Genomic DNA, 16,284 nt, shown 5'->3' on the forward strand with positions numbered 1-16,284 from the left:
TCTTTTCAGTTGTGTATGTATTAACATTTTGGGGTGTAGTGAGGTTAGGAGGCTTGCTCTTTTTCCAGTTAAAACGAATGGAATTGTAGAATTGTTTAGGTTAGAAAAGACCTTTAAGATCATCAAGTCCAACCATTAACTTAGCACTGCCAAATCCACCACTAAACCATGTCCCTGAGCGCCACGTCTACGTCTTTTAAATAACTCCTGGGACTGTGAACTCCACCACTTCCCTGGGCAGCCCGTTTCAATGTTTGACCACCCTTTCAGTAAAGGAATTTTTCCTAATATCCAACCTAAACCTTCCCTGGTGCAACTTGAAGCCGTTTCCTCTTGCCCTATTGCTTGTCACTTGGCAAAGAGACTGTCCCCCACCTCACCACAGCCTCCTGCCAGGTAGTTGTAGGGAGCGGTAAGGTCTCCCCTGAGCCTCCTTCTCTCCAGGCTGAACAACCCCAGTTCCCTCAGCCGCTCCTCTTAAGACTCGTGCTCTAGACTCTTCACCAGCTTCATTGCCCTTCTCTGGACACGCTCCAGCACTTCAGTCTTTCTCATAGTGGGGGCCCCAACTCTGAACACAGCATTCGAGGTGCGGCCTCACCCATGCCAAGTACAGGGGGACAATTCCTTCCCTAGTCCTGCTGGCCACCCTGTTTCTGATACAAGCCAGGATGCTGTTGGCCTTCTTGGCCACCTGGGCACACTGCTGGCTCATGTTCAGCCGGCTGTCAGCCAGCACCCCCAGGGCCTTTCCCTGCAGCTTCCCAGCCCCTCTGCCCCAGGTCTGTAGTGCTGCGTGGGGTTGTTGTGACCCAAGTGCAGGACTCGGCACTTGGCCTTGTTGAATCTGAACCTGAATCTGTTGAATTTTCTCCCCTTCTCTAAAATGCCTTAATATGTACATACTAAAATGATGGTTTGGTTCCTCTTCCTAAGGCAAACACATAATTCCCATAAAAGAGAAAAAGATTAAGAAATGGAGTGCTTTCCCAAGTATTAAGCATGTCACATCAGCCATTCTTGCCATTAAAGGTCTACAGATGATAAACCTTAAAGTCAAAGGCACCTTAAACCAAAACCTTATATACAGGCTATGATCTGAATTCAGAACATTTTTTCCAAATGATAAGAGCGTAAAGTGCACGATTGTTAAAAACGTAGCAAGGGAATTGATAAAAGACAATTTTAACCACAGCTGGTACCTTTTGGAACACCAAGATCCAGTGTGAAATCGTCTTTCCTGTTTGACGGTGGCTGACTGGCATGCTCCTTGGGACATGCTCCTGGAAGCACAGCACTGTTCCCCTACTGCTTAAAAGGGAAATGTCAAATAACTGAAGGCCATCAGATTGTTTGCCAAACACAAGCAGTTCTGAACTAAACCCCAGAACTAGAAAAGGTCTCCCTTGATCCCTTTATCTTTTAGTGTATGTTTTTTCCTTGCTTACCTTTATGCTACATTTTGCTTGTTTGTTTGCAGTGGGACTTAAATTCATTAGTTCGTTCCACCAACGTATTTCCAGAAGTATCTACAAATATTATCGCCCTGGGTAGAGGAAAGCATCTGAGCCACAGGACTTAAGTATATGCAGTACATAGGAGATACAGACTGAAAAAACAGACTTGAATTTGCACATGTTCTCGCTGAGCAAATAGTTTTTTTCAAAGCCTAGTAATAGAGTGGTTTTAAGGCTCTCCTGGAAAGTTCACCAAGTACATTTTCACTGAAAAATGTAATTGGACAATTTCAGTGATTGAAAAGTAACCTTATTGTTGCCTTATGTTTCACAAATTTGAAAATGCATTATTTTTGGGGGAAAAAAGAAATCCAAGTCCCTTTTTAGAATCTCGCCAGCTGAGCCATGTACATAACGTCCCTTGCACTCAGCTACTGACCTAGCTTGACCTCATTTAATTTAAGACTTTTTGTGCAGGGATAAAGGCCCATGTAATCAGCTTCCTATTCTTTCGTCACCAAAAGCACTCAGAAATCACAGCCGCCTTTACACTTACAAACTGTCAGCGTACAGCTGTAGGCGCAGAATGTCATAAATTAGTTATGTGGTGTGATTTACACCTCCAGCTTGTAGATCTTTCAGGCAGCTCAATTCCCTTCATGTTTAATTTAATTGTTATTGCTGGAACAGCAGTTGTAAGTAAATGTTTGACTCCAGTACATAAAGGGACGTGCAGCCTTTACATGTGCTTCTGCTAGTAAAGGTTCAATGAGGAAATTAAGAAGAGTGAGCTGAGCTGTGAGGCAGGAGTGGGAGTGAGCCGCAGTGTGCGTGAGTAACGCAGCTTGCTCCTGCTGCGGGTGAGGAGGCAGCAGAATAGCAGCACTTGTTGGTGGCAGGGAGAGCTCAGTGCCGAGGGCAAAGATATGCAATGCACCTCTGTTCTCACCCCCCCTCCCCCCAGCCCATTTTGGGTATGCCACCCCCTTATGCTGAGGCCAAACCCTGCATGTCTTGCACGTGTAACTCAAGTGGCAGGAGATTTGCTGCTGGAGGCCGCTGTAACTGGGCATTACTGCCTTCTCCAACTTTGCTGAAGGAATGGATATGTATGAGATAGGGGAGAATAGGGGACTGGAAACCTTACCCTACAAACATAGCAGTCTTTACTATACCCTTGAGATCTTTCAGTGCTCACCAGTTCCCTAAGCTTTTAGGAAATCTTATTTTATACAGAAGTGTTGCAAAGGAAATGGCCAAATATCAAAGTAAAGTTTACTGCTCCTCTCTAAGGGAAAGCCAAAGTACAGCAGTGATCATGAACACTTCCATTACTCTGCCACATAAAGAGAAACTGAGTATCTGAACCCATCTCTGCCAGGGACTTATGTTCTCTTACTGCAAAAGGGCAGCTTTCAGTCACAGACTCGGTGTCACAGATACAGTGCATAGGAGACATTTCTTTCTGAGAAAAAAGCTCTGCCATTTCTACTTGGTGATCTTAACTGAATGCCCAAAGGGAGCAGTACGATGTCAGTCAAAAGGATGTATTTCATGAAAATGCAAAAAAGACCCAGATCTTCCAATATAATGCCTACTTCTATGGTGATAATCTGCTCTCTCATCATTGCAGTGTCAGTTTGGATCATGCCTGCAGGTCACTTAGGGAATATTCATTAATATTCTATTTTCAGAGGTGTAAGTATTAACCTTCCTTATAACTGGCAATCTTGCAAATTCATCAGGAAAGAAAGAAAAGGAATATGATTTCATAGTCCCATGGTAGTTTTCCTGGCTTTACCAGGGAAGTCCTGTGGGATTTGGAGCCCTGGGCATAGTCCTTGTGTGCGCATATCACTGACCAGGCTTGTGCATTGTTCATCTGACATGTCCAGAGCTGGACTTACCATACACTGGCTGGTAACTGTTGAGCACAAAGGTAAAGGAGCTCTGATAGATCTGCACTTTGCCTGAACTCCTTGAAGAATCTGGCTGTGCACATAAAGCTCAGGAGGGAGTCTAAAATCATCACCCTAAGCAATAATGAAAAATGTAATAGTGATTATAATGAGTGTAGGGAGTGATGTTTACATTTTCTTGGCACGCTATCATACATTGCAAAGTTCCTTAGAATAAAATGAATGATAACCACATCAATTAAGCTGTTTGGACCAGGAACAAAACATTTCTAAAGCTAAAGAAAATGTTGCCAGGGGAACTGATGTATTAGAGAGCACTAAAAATTTCCTTCTTAGATTTACACTCTTCCTAACAGCACCAAAGCTGCCATCTTCTTTCATTCTGTCATAAACTTTCTTACTTACTTATTTTTGCCTGGACTTCATGATGAATGTGTTCATCTATGTTCCCTGAATTATGACATTTTTATTTTACTACCAGCTACAACTCATCACTGATTTCAGTGCTGGGGAGGAGGAATGCACCTGCCAAAGGGGAAACATGGAATGCAGTTCAGAAGGAGCGCTGGCAGGAAAGTACTGGACAGCTACATTCCAGTTAGGCAGATTTATTAAGTCCAAATAAAAACTGCAAGGATATTAATGCTAATAAAGTGTTTAATCCTGTGGCCTCCTGTGTGTGAAAGTCTGGAAGATTATATCCAAACATTCCTTCATTAAGGGCCCACAGCAATTCTTCATAGAGCTATGTCTTTATAAAATCAGCAAGAAAAAAAACCCACTAAATGAAATAATCAGATGAGCTATATTGGTGTTACAAGGTTTTTGAGGATTTACCCAGCACCACTTCCTGAAACTTTAAGTCAAGAAAAAGATGACCTGCCTTCCTAGGTAAGAGATAAAACAGGATTCCTCAGATCAACGAGAAGCATCCTCTGGTGGTGGGATTGGCCTCAACTAGCTTTTGCAGCCTAAACCAGCATGTCCAGTCTAACCCAGTCTTTCAGACTACTCTGTAGTTAAAATAATGAGGCAGGCCTTACCAAAGGGTGACATATCTTGCCTGCCTTAGACTCCTGTATCAAGATAGGTGAAGCATCATTTGGCAGTGCCTTTATAACTTCAATGACAACAGAAAAAACTCTTGATAAGTAGTTTAGGACAGGTGCCTGTGGCTTAGCAATAGCTGAGGATGGGGCCCTGCATCTGTGTATAGTTACCGGTATTCATAAGGATTGTAGCTTCTCTGGAAGTGCTCGCACAACGCCACTTCATATCGCATCAACTATTCCATGGGGATGTCACAGGAAGCAGTATCTTTCAGATAGTTAATATTTGTCTGTCCATTAATTCTTGTTTGGTCACTCAGCAAACCATCTTTTACAAACTGAGGTTTCATTTAAAATGGACAGAAATATTACAACATTTTTTTGTGCAACATGGGTTAGGCACATTTGAAGTATTCTAATTTTTCACATAAATAATATCTATGTAGAAGACAGCAAGGATCCCAGACTGCACTGAGTCTTTGCCATGCTTGATAATGAAAGAAGAAAGGGGTGTCCAGAGCTCTCATACCCCACAAAGTGGCAACAATGTGGGGAAAAATGCATCTGAACATTCACATAAATAATACAAAAAGGAAATGGCACAGCCCTGTTATTTCTGGAGCTTTTGCCCTAGGGTTCTGATTAAAGAAAAACGCAAATCAAAGCTTAAAACTGTGATGAGTCTTCATTATATTAACAGATTAATTAAAAGATTTTAAAAACTAAAGCTTGTGAGTGAAGGAGAGAGGTCTGTGTCTCACTTAGACTTCTATAGCTAACGCTAATAAAATCTGTTTTGAATGAGAAACATGCCTTTCAGAGCACCAAGTATTTTGGCAAACAGTTGAGGAAAGGAGTAAGGGCATAGAAAGAGACGGAAAAAAGGAGGTGGAGTTGGCTTAGCGTCTCTTTGGCCTGACTGGCTACTAGAGAGAAACATCCTGCAGGCATCAAGAGACATCAAATTCAGTCACTAGGTCAGACTGTCTCCTGCCTTAGTCTTTTCAAGACGTTTCAATTTTCTGTTCTTTACTACAGAAAAGAACATTTATTTTTTAATAGGCAGCCATTTCTCAAAATCTTTGTAATGTTCAGACCACTTTTCAAGTGGAAATAAAAAATTTTATTCCTGTTTCAGCACTGACCACTGATCAGCTTTAATGTTGTTTTTGTCAGTGCCTTTCTCTTCTATTGCAATGCTTGCATCATCTGATCATGTTTTTTCTTTGACTCAGCTAAATAAGATAATGTACAGCATGGAAGTTTAGGGACTGGTGATTCCCTCTGCTGTGTTTTTACTTATTAGAAGTAATCTACAAATGAAGGTGTCTAAATGTTCTTCATTTTCCATCATGACAATTTGTCCAGTTCTCCCATAAGAAAAAAATAAATAAATGACACTGAGAGCCACAATGACAATTACAGAATGCTTCACTACACCACTCTCAGAAAGTCCATTTCACTTGGAACTTCTTGCGTGGGTTTGCACAGCAAGCTGTATAGACATATGTTCCAGACTAACACACCTCAGAACAAAAATTACTGAGACCTGCTCCAGCAGTTTACACAGTCTACACACCAGACAGAAGAAATTATATGGTGTGCAAAAATGAGTTTGGTAGTGTTTTGGGGAAACAAAAAGGGGCAAAAATCCTCCTACTCATGGGCAGAAGAAAAAGGAAGAACTGGAAAGAAGCGCCTAGAGAAAATGGGAGTGGGAGGTAGGAATCTGCCTGGTATGCAGGCTGATGATTCACAAAATGATTTTCCATTTGCATCAGATCTTAGGACCTGTTCTTTTGAGTAGTCATGAACAGGGATAACCTTGCACATGCACGTTGTTCTCAGCAGTTGGGGATTCGGACACTTTGTCATGCTATGTAATGTCTTATCCCACGCACATCCTAAGCTATGCCAAAGGTAGTATTCATCACGATATCGCAGTTCATTAGGAAAGTCAAAGTAAGGAAGGAACTAACAAAGGCAGTAATAAGTAATTAATAAAATATTAATCCATGTGTTGGCTGCTGAAGCAGCCACAGGGAAAGCAAAGGACATTTGAATCCAGTTGCTGTGCACCAGATTCACCCAGGAGGATTTCAGCTGATGAAGCCAAGCCAGCGAATGTATGAGTGGAGGTGCCAAGTGCTCTCCTGATGACTTCCACTGGGGTCAGATCCCGAGCAGGTTGCAAACATGGTGGATGCTCAAGTCCACAACACACCTCATCGTGGCCTTCAACTTGTCCTCTCTGTGCTGAAGGGATGGGAATGAAATGTCTGTGATGGGGGCCAGCAGAGTGGTGTACGCATCTTTATGTGCGTACATGTTTAAGGATGTGGCTAATCTACAGACCATGACAGACTGCAGTGTGGTAAAGTGACAGCTGATTACCCTGTGCAGCAGGGTGCACCATAGGTGCAGCAATATGACATCCAAAGAGACCTTTATTAAGTCTGAGGACTGGGCCAACAGAAACATCATGAAATCCAGCATGAAGAAGCATGAAGTCCTGCACATGAGGCACAACAACTTCGAGGTATAGGCTGCAGTGGTACCACCTGAGTGACAGTGAATAGAAATCTTGATGAAGAGAGCTGGGTGAAATGTACACCAGGGTGAATACAAGCCAACAACGCCCTCTCGTTGCAAATATGGTACTAGGGAACATTCAGAGAAGTGTTGCCAGCAAATTCAGAGAAACTGTTATTCTCCTCTAGCAGAAACATCTGGAAATCTGTGTGTGGTTTTGTGCACCTCTTTTAAAAAAGGATGTAGAGAAGCCAGAGAGGGTCCGGTGGCAGGACATCAAGTGGACAAGGGTCTAGAGCACACCTCTGGCGAGGAGGTGCTGAGGGAGCAAGGCTTTATTCTGGCAGAGAAGAGATTAAGGGGTGATCTAATAGCAACTTAAATCTACCTGAAGAGCAACTACAAAGATAATAGAGCCGATCTCTTGTCAGTAATGCCAGATAATAGTTTCGTATAAGTTTTAAAAGCAGCTATTATCCTTTCCAAAGCATTTTTATGAAGTTATCTTTATTAATTCAAGCTGAAATAATTATTAATTCAAGCTGAAATCCCAGTCAATCCATGTAAACTTTCTGCACTTTTCCTACTTGGGCAACCAGAGATGGAATTTCCTTATTAGACGTCATCACTTTTCTTCCTCTAGCTACATTTGGACATAACTATATAGAAGGTATTTCAAGAATACTGTTACGAAAGCAGGGATGTTGGTGGGACGAAAGTGAGATTTTAGACTTAAAAAAAAAAAAAAAGAAGATATGTTTGTAAAAGCAAGCAAGCAGAAAGAAAACCTTTTAACTGGTCAAAAAAACTTCCTGCAGATTTCATTGCTTTCTTTTTTTAACAAGTTAGAGCAATATTTTTTCTAATAAAGCAAAGTTTTTGAAATTTAATTTTGGAAATTGATCAAAATGCCCCAAACAGAATGTTTCATTTCCCTTCGCAAAACTGAACCTTTTTATTTTGAGCCAGTGTGGCATTAAGTTCTACTTGCTAGAACTGTTACTGTGCTTTGTAGGAGATAGAGTCCAGGAAACTTATGTCCCTTCTTTATGATTTAAGCTTCCTGGCAGATGGACTCATCATAAAAACCTCCTGATGTGTCACATCAGTTCAACTCCCTGACCAACGCTGGCCTAATGCAAAGGGTGTAGTTCAGCTCTCAGAGGAAGACGAAGGCTGCAGCCATTGAAAGAGCATCTCTCATGCGGCAACACGGCAGCTTCGGTGAACACACACAATTGCCGAAGTGGCAGGAAATGGTGTGATTTAACAGAGCAAATGGATACAAAATGTTACAGAATTGAATGAAATGCTTTAACAAACATTTTCTTGATATAGCATAAAAAATTCCTCAAAATAAAAAATGAAGGGAGGTAAGGGACTACAAAAATAAAGGGGGGGTGGGGGGGAATTTCTCGGTGCCTGTGTATTCCATTAAAAGATGTAAAACCAATTCAGTTTTCTGACCAGCTGTTTATAAAGGGCCCATTTTGCTGAGGCCCTGAGGGCGCCAGTGGGGCTGTCCCTCCCTTGGCAGCCCCCCGGGGCTCCCCCACCTGCCCAGGGCCCCGTGTCAGCCCCACAGGGCCACCAGCCCCTGCCCCACGAATGCCACAGCCTGCCCTGTCCCTGCCTCTGACCTTGTCCCCTGGATGGGCCCCTGGCACCGCCCTGTCCCTGTCCCTATCTCCTTCAGCTCCTGACTGGTCCCCTCGGGACGGTCCCTGGCCCTGGCTCAGCCCCTCGCCCCGACAGGGGCTGCGGCCGGACCCCAGCGCCCCCGGCTGTGGGTGGCAGCACCCTGCTGGCGCCGGGCCCACCCGTGGGTGCTGTGCTGTGCTGTGCTGCCTGCACTGCTCTAACAGCGGGGCCGCTCCCCCGTTGGTGCCGGCCGCGGCCACCTGCGCTGTTACAACCTGGGGAAACGATGGCAGCTCCTCCCGCCGTGCCGCGGGGGCCATCCCGGCCGGGCAGGGGCCGCCCTCTGCCGAGGGACCGGGCGGCAGCGCCCAGCCAGCTTCTTGGGTCGGGTCTGCGGGAAGTTTGCTCCCGCCGGCGTGTCACCGGCCGTGCCTCGCTTCCTCCTGCGGGGCCGGTTAAACATTAACAGGGCGATAGGCGCCTTGGGGCGGGGGTAAGGCGGCCCTTACCCCACCGCGCCACGGGGACAGTGTCAGGGCCGGCCTGTGCCCCGCGGCCCGGCAGCCGGGTGCTCCCTCCCCGCAGCGCCTCGGGCAGCCGCCCCGCCGCCTGGGGCGAGAAGGCGAGGGCTGGCCGGGGCTCCTCAAGGGCTGGCCGGGGCTCCTCGCTTGAACGCCGCCGGCCTCCTCCTGCGCCTGCCGGGCCGAGGGTGCGAGCAGGGCCCGTCGCCAAAAGGAAAGCAGTGGGAGACACCCTCTCGGCGCCTGGGGAAGAGATCCAGGTAACCCCTCCGGAGCCACTATCCGCAGCAGAAGGAGCTGGCAGCTGAAAGATAATTTAACCCTCTCCCCTGCTGCTGCCTCAGCGGGGAAGCCTCCCCCAGGCCGGGTTACCGCTGTCCCCTGCTGTGCTTCCCGGCCTTGGGGCAGGTGTGCGCCTCCTCAGGGGCAGCCCAAAGCACCCGAGGCCTGCGCTGTGCCCGGCCAGGTCCCGCCGCTGCTCCTTTAGGGCGGTGTTATCTATATTATCCCCTTACCTCCGGCGTGGATGCAGGAGGGAGTAAGCTCAGAGCCTCGCACGGCAGGGCTGGCAATGCACGTTACCCCGCACACCTGCGGGGAAGGTGAAAAGCAGCTCAGGCCAAGCCCCAGGTATTTAATTCATCATCAGCCAAAATATCCTGTTTCATCTGGGGATCGGGTTATATTTCCTGGCCCTTTCAAAGACGGTTTTGAAACTAAATAAACCAAAATGTTATAGATCCCTGCCTCTCTCATCTCGCTTTACGTCACCCCAAACTATTTACTGATTTTGGCCTGAATTTGGATGTAAGATTTGAACAAGTTTATTCTTCTCCATAAAAGTTTGCTCACCTCAGCTAGCATCGGAGCAGCCAGATTTGTAAGTGGAGGCTTGAAGGCTGCTGCCCTGGCCGCCGGGGTCCTCTCCAGGCCTGTAGATCCGGCCTGGGAACTCAGCTTCCTGGAAAAGGGCATGGCCCTGACTTTTGGATTTGTTTCCTGCTGCTTTACTTGGGTGGTTTCACTTAACAGGACAGATAATACGAACTCTTAAAAACTAGTGACTGATTTGTGTATGTGCTAAGAGCTATCACAGTGACAGAGCAAGGAGAAATCCCTCCAAACTGTTCACGGTGACCGTCCCACCTCAGCTGCCAGCTGGGCACCCCTCCGCACATGAAACATGGAAGGGAGAAAAAACCTAAAACCCTTCAAAATGCCCTGAGTGAACCCAAGCCAGCCTACAAACTAGCCCCCCTCCCAACACACAGGTGAAGAAATCAGCCCACAGGTTCAGCTTAAAATGTTGATTAGTTGACAAAGCTGTCCCTTAAGTTTGCAAGGCAAACTGAAAGCTTGCAAAATGAGAAAATGTGGAGCAAGCTACCAGCTAAGCCAGACAGGTTGCAATTGCTGCAGTAAACTCAGCAAGACCCCCTGCTGAAAGCACCAAGCAGTGAACAGAGCTCCAATATTGCTTCATGCTGCAGCTGAACATGTTTGGAAAGACAGCAAAGATGTTTTTAGTTGGTTGCAGGGATGCAGCAGGCAGGGAAGTTCTGGGTACGGGGCATTCCTCCCACGTGGACATCCCATGAAAGGCACTGCCACCCACCCCTGTTCCAGCCCTCCACTGCTGTCTTCACAAAGGTGCTGCTCCAAATTAATGTAGGGATTTTGCGCAAAACTGCAAAATTAACTGCTTGCTTAAGGGCAGCAAAACACCTGGGCCAGGGCTTTTGTGTTTTGTGTCTTGGTGTGGTTTTGGTTTTAGCAAAAGCGCAGTTTAAAAAGTATGCTTGTACAGGAGACTCAGGGTTTCTCTGTGGTGATACTAATATTTATGCATTGCACAGAGAGCCACAAAGAACACCCCTGAAATCAAAACCACTTTCCGGACAAGAAATTTGGGCTGGCCACAAAAACCACATCCTCTTGCTTGTGTCCCTTTCATGAAGGCAAGCTTCAGTTTCCCAGCTGAGAAGTTTGTAAACCAAGCAGCACAGTCAAACTCTCTCCCACATATTTTGAGGGGGAAGAGAATAATATCACACAAATGAATCACAAACAGTGAAAAAGCAGAAAATGCAGAAATAAGGTGGTGGCTCTCATCCAAGCTCTGTATCTTATCTCAGACCATGGTGAAGAGCTGGTGGTGTTTTATTTTGAGGTGTAAGAGGCGCTTTCGGGTTCAGAGAAATAATTCTGGAGACCCTCTTTGCACTAGCAGCCTTTCTGGGTGCTCAGTCTGGGGAGCTGGGAGGAGATTCGGTGTTTCTCATCCTTGCCACAAGGCAGGTGGGAAGGAGATGCCAGGGTGGCAGGAGCCATTTCTCCTGGCTGGGGTGGCTCCTGTGTGGCAAAGGCCTGATGGGACTGCCACAGCAATGATGGTACCAGGCTCTCCCTGGAAATGTATGAGCAAGAATCCTAGTTTTGGAGTAAAGCACAGAGAAAAACATCAGACCAAACTTTTTGGGAGTAGTGGTGCATCGGGATACATTCCCACTTCCTCTCCAGAAGGCTGCCTGGTGCAGGAGGCATTAAGGTGGGGATAACAACGCCTCTGAATGGAGGTCTGTGCCCCTCCAACCTCAGCACAGTGGCTGGCGCCCTGTGCAGTTGCCCTGCATGACAATAAGTGATGGAGCACAGTGTTCATCAGCCTGCCAGGTTGTCACTGGTGACACGGATGGCGCACTCACAATACACATCCAGTTGCAGCCAGCTTACAGAATTATTTTTCCCAGCTGCTCATGATTAACTTTAATGATGCAGATGGAGCTGCCCTGACATGGTCAATCCTGAAGCAGTTTTGTTGTAATAGCCAGGAGGGACTAAAGGCGTGAGAGATGCAAGGTCCACAGGGGGAGTTTTCTCTGCTGAAGAAAGCACCTCTACTTCTTTGAAACAGTTGTTTTGAGAAAAGATACTGCTTTCCTTTCAAACCCTCCCTTATTTCACCTTCTCCTCTTGTTGGTAATACAGGTCACATAACGTCACATTTTATCACAGGACGCAAAGCAGCAGCTCAGCGAGTTTTTTGATAAGTTCTGCCCTTCAGCTACTTCTCAAGTATGCAGTGACCGCTGGTGGCTTTCTGCCTTAGGGACCAGGAGAGAATGCTCCAATGGAGAGGTTCCAGAAATTAATTTTACTTCCTCTCATCTTAACTACCTTGCTACCAGGTAGGACACATTCATAACCTGTGAAATGAGCCACTGTGGACAAAGTACGTGAACTAATTTTAAAGTCGTGTAAATGGCAGTTACTGGTGATGTCAGACTGAACAGTCAGTCCCAGAGGGGGATTACTCAAACTGTTTGAAATGGTTAAGTTTGCATTTCAAGCCTGAATGATTTAATGGCTTAGAGTGGGCTTCTGTATGCAGGAGCGAGCAGTGGGTGGGATGGGGAAGAGATGGCGAGGCTGCCCTCTCTCACTTGTAGTGAACAGGGGTGTCCAACTTATTTCTTCTTCTCCTTATGTCCATCTTCCTCCTGTCTGTTTGGGACTGCTGTTGATGGGGCATCTGTAGAGAACTCAGTATCAGCAGCTGATTCCAGAAATATGTGCAAATTACAGTTTTGCTAGTTTGCCTCCAGTTTACATTTCACATGCCAGAATTTCAAAGTGAATTCAGATACAAGGTATCTTGGTGGCAAAGCTTTAAAGAAAATGTGAATATAAAGTGACTAGTTTGGTAAGGGAGACAAGGCAGAGGTTTGGTTTTTTTATTTTTTATTGTTGTTGTTTAGCTGGGGTTTTAACAGGCTCTGAAATGACGGAGCTGCAGTGGATGAAAGGAAAAGTATTGTCATGGCTTAATAATTGGTGAAAGGAAACATAATGCAGGAATAAATGTGGAGTTTTCTGAGCTGAGTGGTATTCCCAGCAGAGTTGCACAGGGATGTACGGTATTCAACAAGCTCTTAAACAACTTAGTGAAGAGGAGTGAAATGGGAGGTGGCAGACTTTGCAGGTGGTGCAGAATTACTTAGGGCAGCCAATTCCAAAAAGAGACTAGGAAGATTTGCCAGAAAATGTCATGATGCCAAGTGAGTAAGTAATAAAGGAGCAGAAAACATTCAATGCAAAACATCACTTAACTGAAGATGTCTCGTGGGGGAATAGAGTTGGTACCTTGAAAAAAAGAGTAAATTGCTGAAAAAGAGAATTTCACTGTTTAGTGTCTTCAGCAAGGGAAATACAATGAAACCTGGAATTGCATAAATTTACAGAAAGCTTGCATCTTGAACACTGGATGTTTTGTTAGCCCCTTCATTTCAAAAAGGATATATTAGGTCTGGGAAAGGTATAAAGTGTGACAGAGGTGATCAAAGATATGAGGAGGCATTCATAAGACTGGAATATTTTTCTTTTTGTGAAAAAGAAGAAAGAGTAAATATTTATTAAAATAATTAATTATATGGAAGTGAATGGTGAAATGGTTATTCATAGTTTCTCATAACAAAAAGAACTAGTGGCAACCAGTAAAACTAGCCAAAAGAAGATTTAAGGTAAACCAAAGAATGTACTTTTCCTCACAGTATGTAATTAAATAGTAAAGCTCATGATTGCTGGATATGGGGGATACCAAATTTTAAATAGGCTGAAAAAAGCTAGAAATAAATGTGGAGGGTAGTTCCATATGTGAAGATGCAAGCATTGGCTCAGGAAGTCCTTAGATCTCTTATTTTTGGACACTGAAAAGTTGTAACAAGGAAGCATCAATTCTTATTTGTCCTGTTTCTTGCACTGCCTTCCTAAGCATCCAGAGCAGAGGACTGCATTGCTTTAGAGGATTTCTATTACTATTCACTGATGTAAAACATGTCTGCAGTGGGTGTTTTATTGCTCCACATGTAAGCTGTACTGGGGTAGCAGATATTGCCCACACTGTGTGGTGCAGCCATGGGAGGACACCCCAAAGCAAAGAGAAAATGTGTATTGTGAGAGGCAAGTATTGCAGCTTTCAGGATGTCATAAGTTGCAAGGGTGGGTGGTGGAGCTAGGCTGCCGAGATGGCTGCATGGCACAGCTGAGTTGAGCATCCTCCTGGGTGGGCACAACATGCCCTTTAGCAGAGAGAACATTGCAGAATGGAGGGTCGACGTGCAGTGCAAGGTCCTGGTCTGCTGTCAGGATATTGGTGGTGGTGCTGTGGTGCTTCCAGCCTGGGGATTCTTGCCACTGGAGACAAGAGTGCAGGAGGAGAATAGTCCAGCAGCAGAGCCAAAAGAGGCTGCCAGGGACAGCTGTCAAACAGTGAATAAGAGAAGAGATGGGAAGTCACAGCTGAGGGCTGTGGAGAGGTTTGTGTGCAAGTGGGTGGAAATATGTGTTGCTGAGTACCAGTAGATCAGTATTACTTGACAGAAACATCCTATAAGCATTTTAAAAGTCTTGTTAACATAAGCAAACAAGCTAGTCCTCTGCAGGCTTTGACAAGCTCTAACCCATTTTGTTTTTCAAAAAGCTCAGCCACAAAGCTGTTGTTTTTTGAAACAAACTTGAGATGTGTTGAAGAAAAATCTTAGCAAATCCAAAACAATCTCTTACAGAGCTGTTGCTGGAACAGGGGGCCAGCGATGAGACAGGGAAGGCAGAAGACAAGGTGGGGTGAGCAAGAAACTAAAGAAAGAGTGAAATAATAAAGAGATTTAAAACAGACTGGAAGGAAAAAAAACATAGACGTTCAAACAGAAACAACAGAGAAGCAAGGGAGGAAGACATAGACTAGACACAAAACCTGGAGGATAAAAGACAGTGCTTATGGAAGGGTGTTATGGGTATAGAGGGGAAGATTATTTTGAAATACGATAATGAGGCTGAAAAAAAAGTCATCATTATGGCAAAAGGATAAGCTCATCCTGTCCTTCACTATGCTGCATCCAAATAGGTCACTTACAAAAGAGGAAAGTCGGAGTCAGCAGAGGAAGGAAGGAAAAGAAGGTAGCCATGTCTCAATGCCCTTGTTGCTGGAATCTTCAGCATGAAAAAGTGGTCTTTTAGAGTTAGTTCAAGCATGGAAGAAAAAAACATTGGTGACAGAGGGCAAGAGTGGTTCTTTGGCAAATGATGTTCCCTCAGTGCAGGCATCATCCAGGGAACAAGATGCGTTTTCATCTCTTCAAAACCCACAGTGATGCGACAGTGAATTTGTGTGACAGAGGAGGGAGTACACAGCTCATAAAGGAGTTGCTGTACACTTTGCACACTGTTGGGAAGGACTGAGCAACTGAAATACCATAAATACTTACCAGTTTAAGCAAACTTTCACCACTAGTGACTGCTTTATAAATATTTAGTGTTGTACCTCAGAGAATGTGTCTTAACTCAGCTTTGTTCTTCAAAAGTCAAGGGGTAATGCAGCATCATGAAGACAGCCTAACATTTCCCTGTTGAAAAGATTATATTTGCCTGGGTGAGATTTCTATTGATTGTGTGTGGGGAAGCAGATGTTAAACCAGCTGTTAGGAGCTGAACATGTAATTCCTGTAAAGTGCAACGACAATCTAGCCTGAGGACTTAATCTGTCTGAAAGCAACCATCTGCAAGATATTTTTTAAGCAGTACGTAAATGAAACTGGCACTAAAATTTTCATCTTAGTGCAAGAAGCGAGGTCCAGCAAAAGGACTTACAGCACTGGCTTAAGATACTGGTAAAACTGGCTTTAGATCCCATTTCTGTCATGAATGTCCTCTTTGACCTTACACGAGTTACTTTATCAGTGTTTGTACATGGGTTGGACAATGGAACGCACAGTTGGTTCAGGACCTCATGTGCTATTGCAGGATAAAGAATAAAAGCAAAAATATAGAGGCAAAGTTAAAACCGTTGAAAACGTTTTGGCAGCAGGTGGAGAAGGCTTGTGAAGCTCCTGTTTTGGTTGTGCTGGGGCTTTACTGAGATCTAAATGGAGGCAAGATTGAGCTATGTCCTGCTCCTCAGTCCTCCTGCCACCCACAGGATCCCCATCCAAGGCTTATGGACATACTCCCTAGCTCACAAAAGTCAGTGAAGAGCCATCTATTGCTCCAGCAGATATGGTTGATGGAAGAAGATGTAGATTCCATCATACCTATGGACTGTTAAAAAATAATTATATTATATTACATAAATAAAGGAATAACTCATACCTACCTGCCTATACTGTCCTGA

At 44.9% G+C, this 16,284-nt stretch overlaps 1 protein-coding gene across 2 annotated transcripts in view; it reads left to right on the top strand.

Annotated features, from left to right (window-relative positions):
- Window positions 1-9,094: 9,094 nt before the first annotated feature.
- The window catches only part of IGSF5 (immunoglobulin superfamily member 5), a 33,159-nt gene continuing 25,969 nt past the window's right edge, over window positions 9,095-16,284 (top strand). Inside the window, exons 1-2 of one of the 2 annotated variants that reach the window (XM_040585106.1) lie at window positions 9,095-9,379; window positions 12,108-12,307. In XM_040585106.1, coding sequence (XP_040441040.1) covers window positions 12,250-12,307 — 58 coding nt within the window. In that variant the 5' untranslated portion in view covers window positions 9,095-9,379; window positions 12,108-12,249. The remainder of the gene's footprint in view (window positions 9,380-12,107; window positions 12,308-16,284) is intronic. The other variant, XM_040585105.1, reaches the window with a different exon arrangement.

Source organism: Falco naumanni, chromosome 2 (genome assembly GCF_017639655.2).
Source record: "Falco naumanni isolate bFalNau1 chromosome 2, bFalNau1.pat, whole genome shotgun sequence".
NCBI classification, from domain to species: domain Eukaryota; kingdom Metazoa; phylum Chordata; class Aves; order Falconiformes; family Falconidae; genus Falco; species Falco naumanni.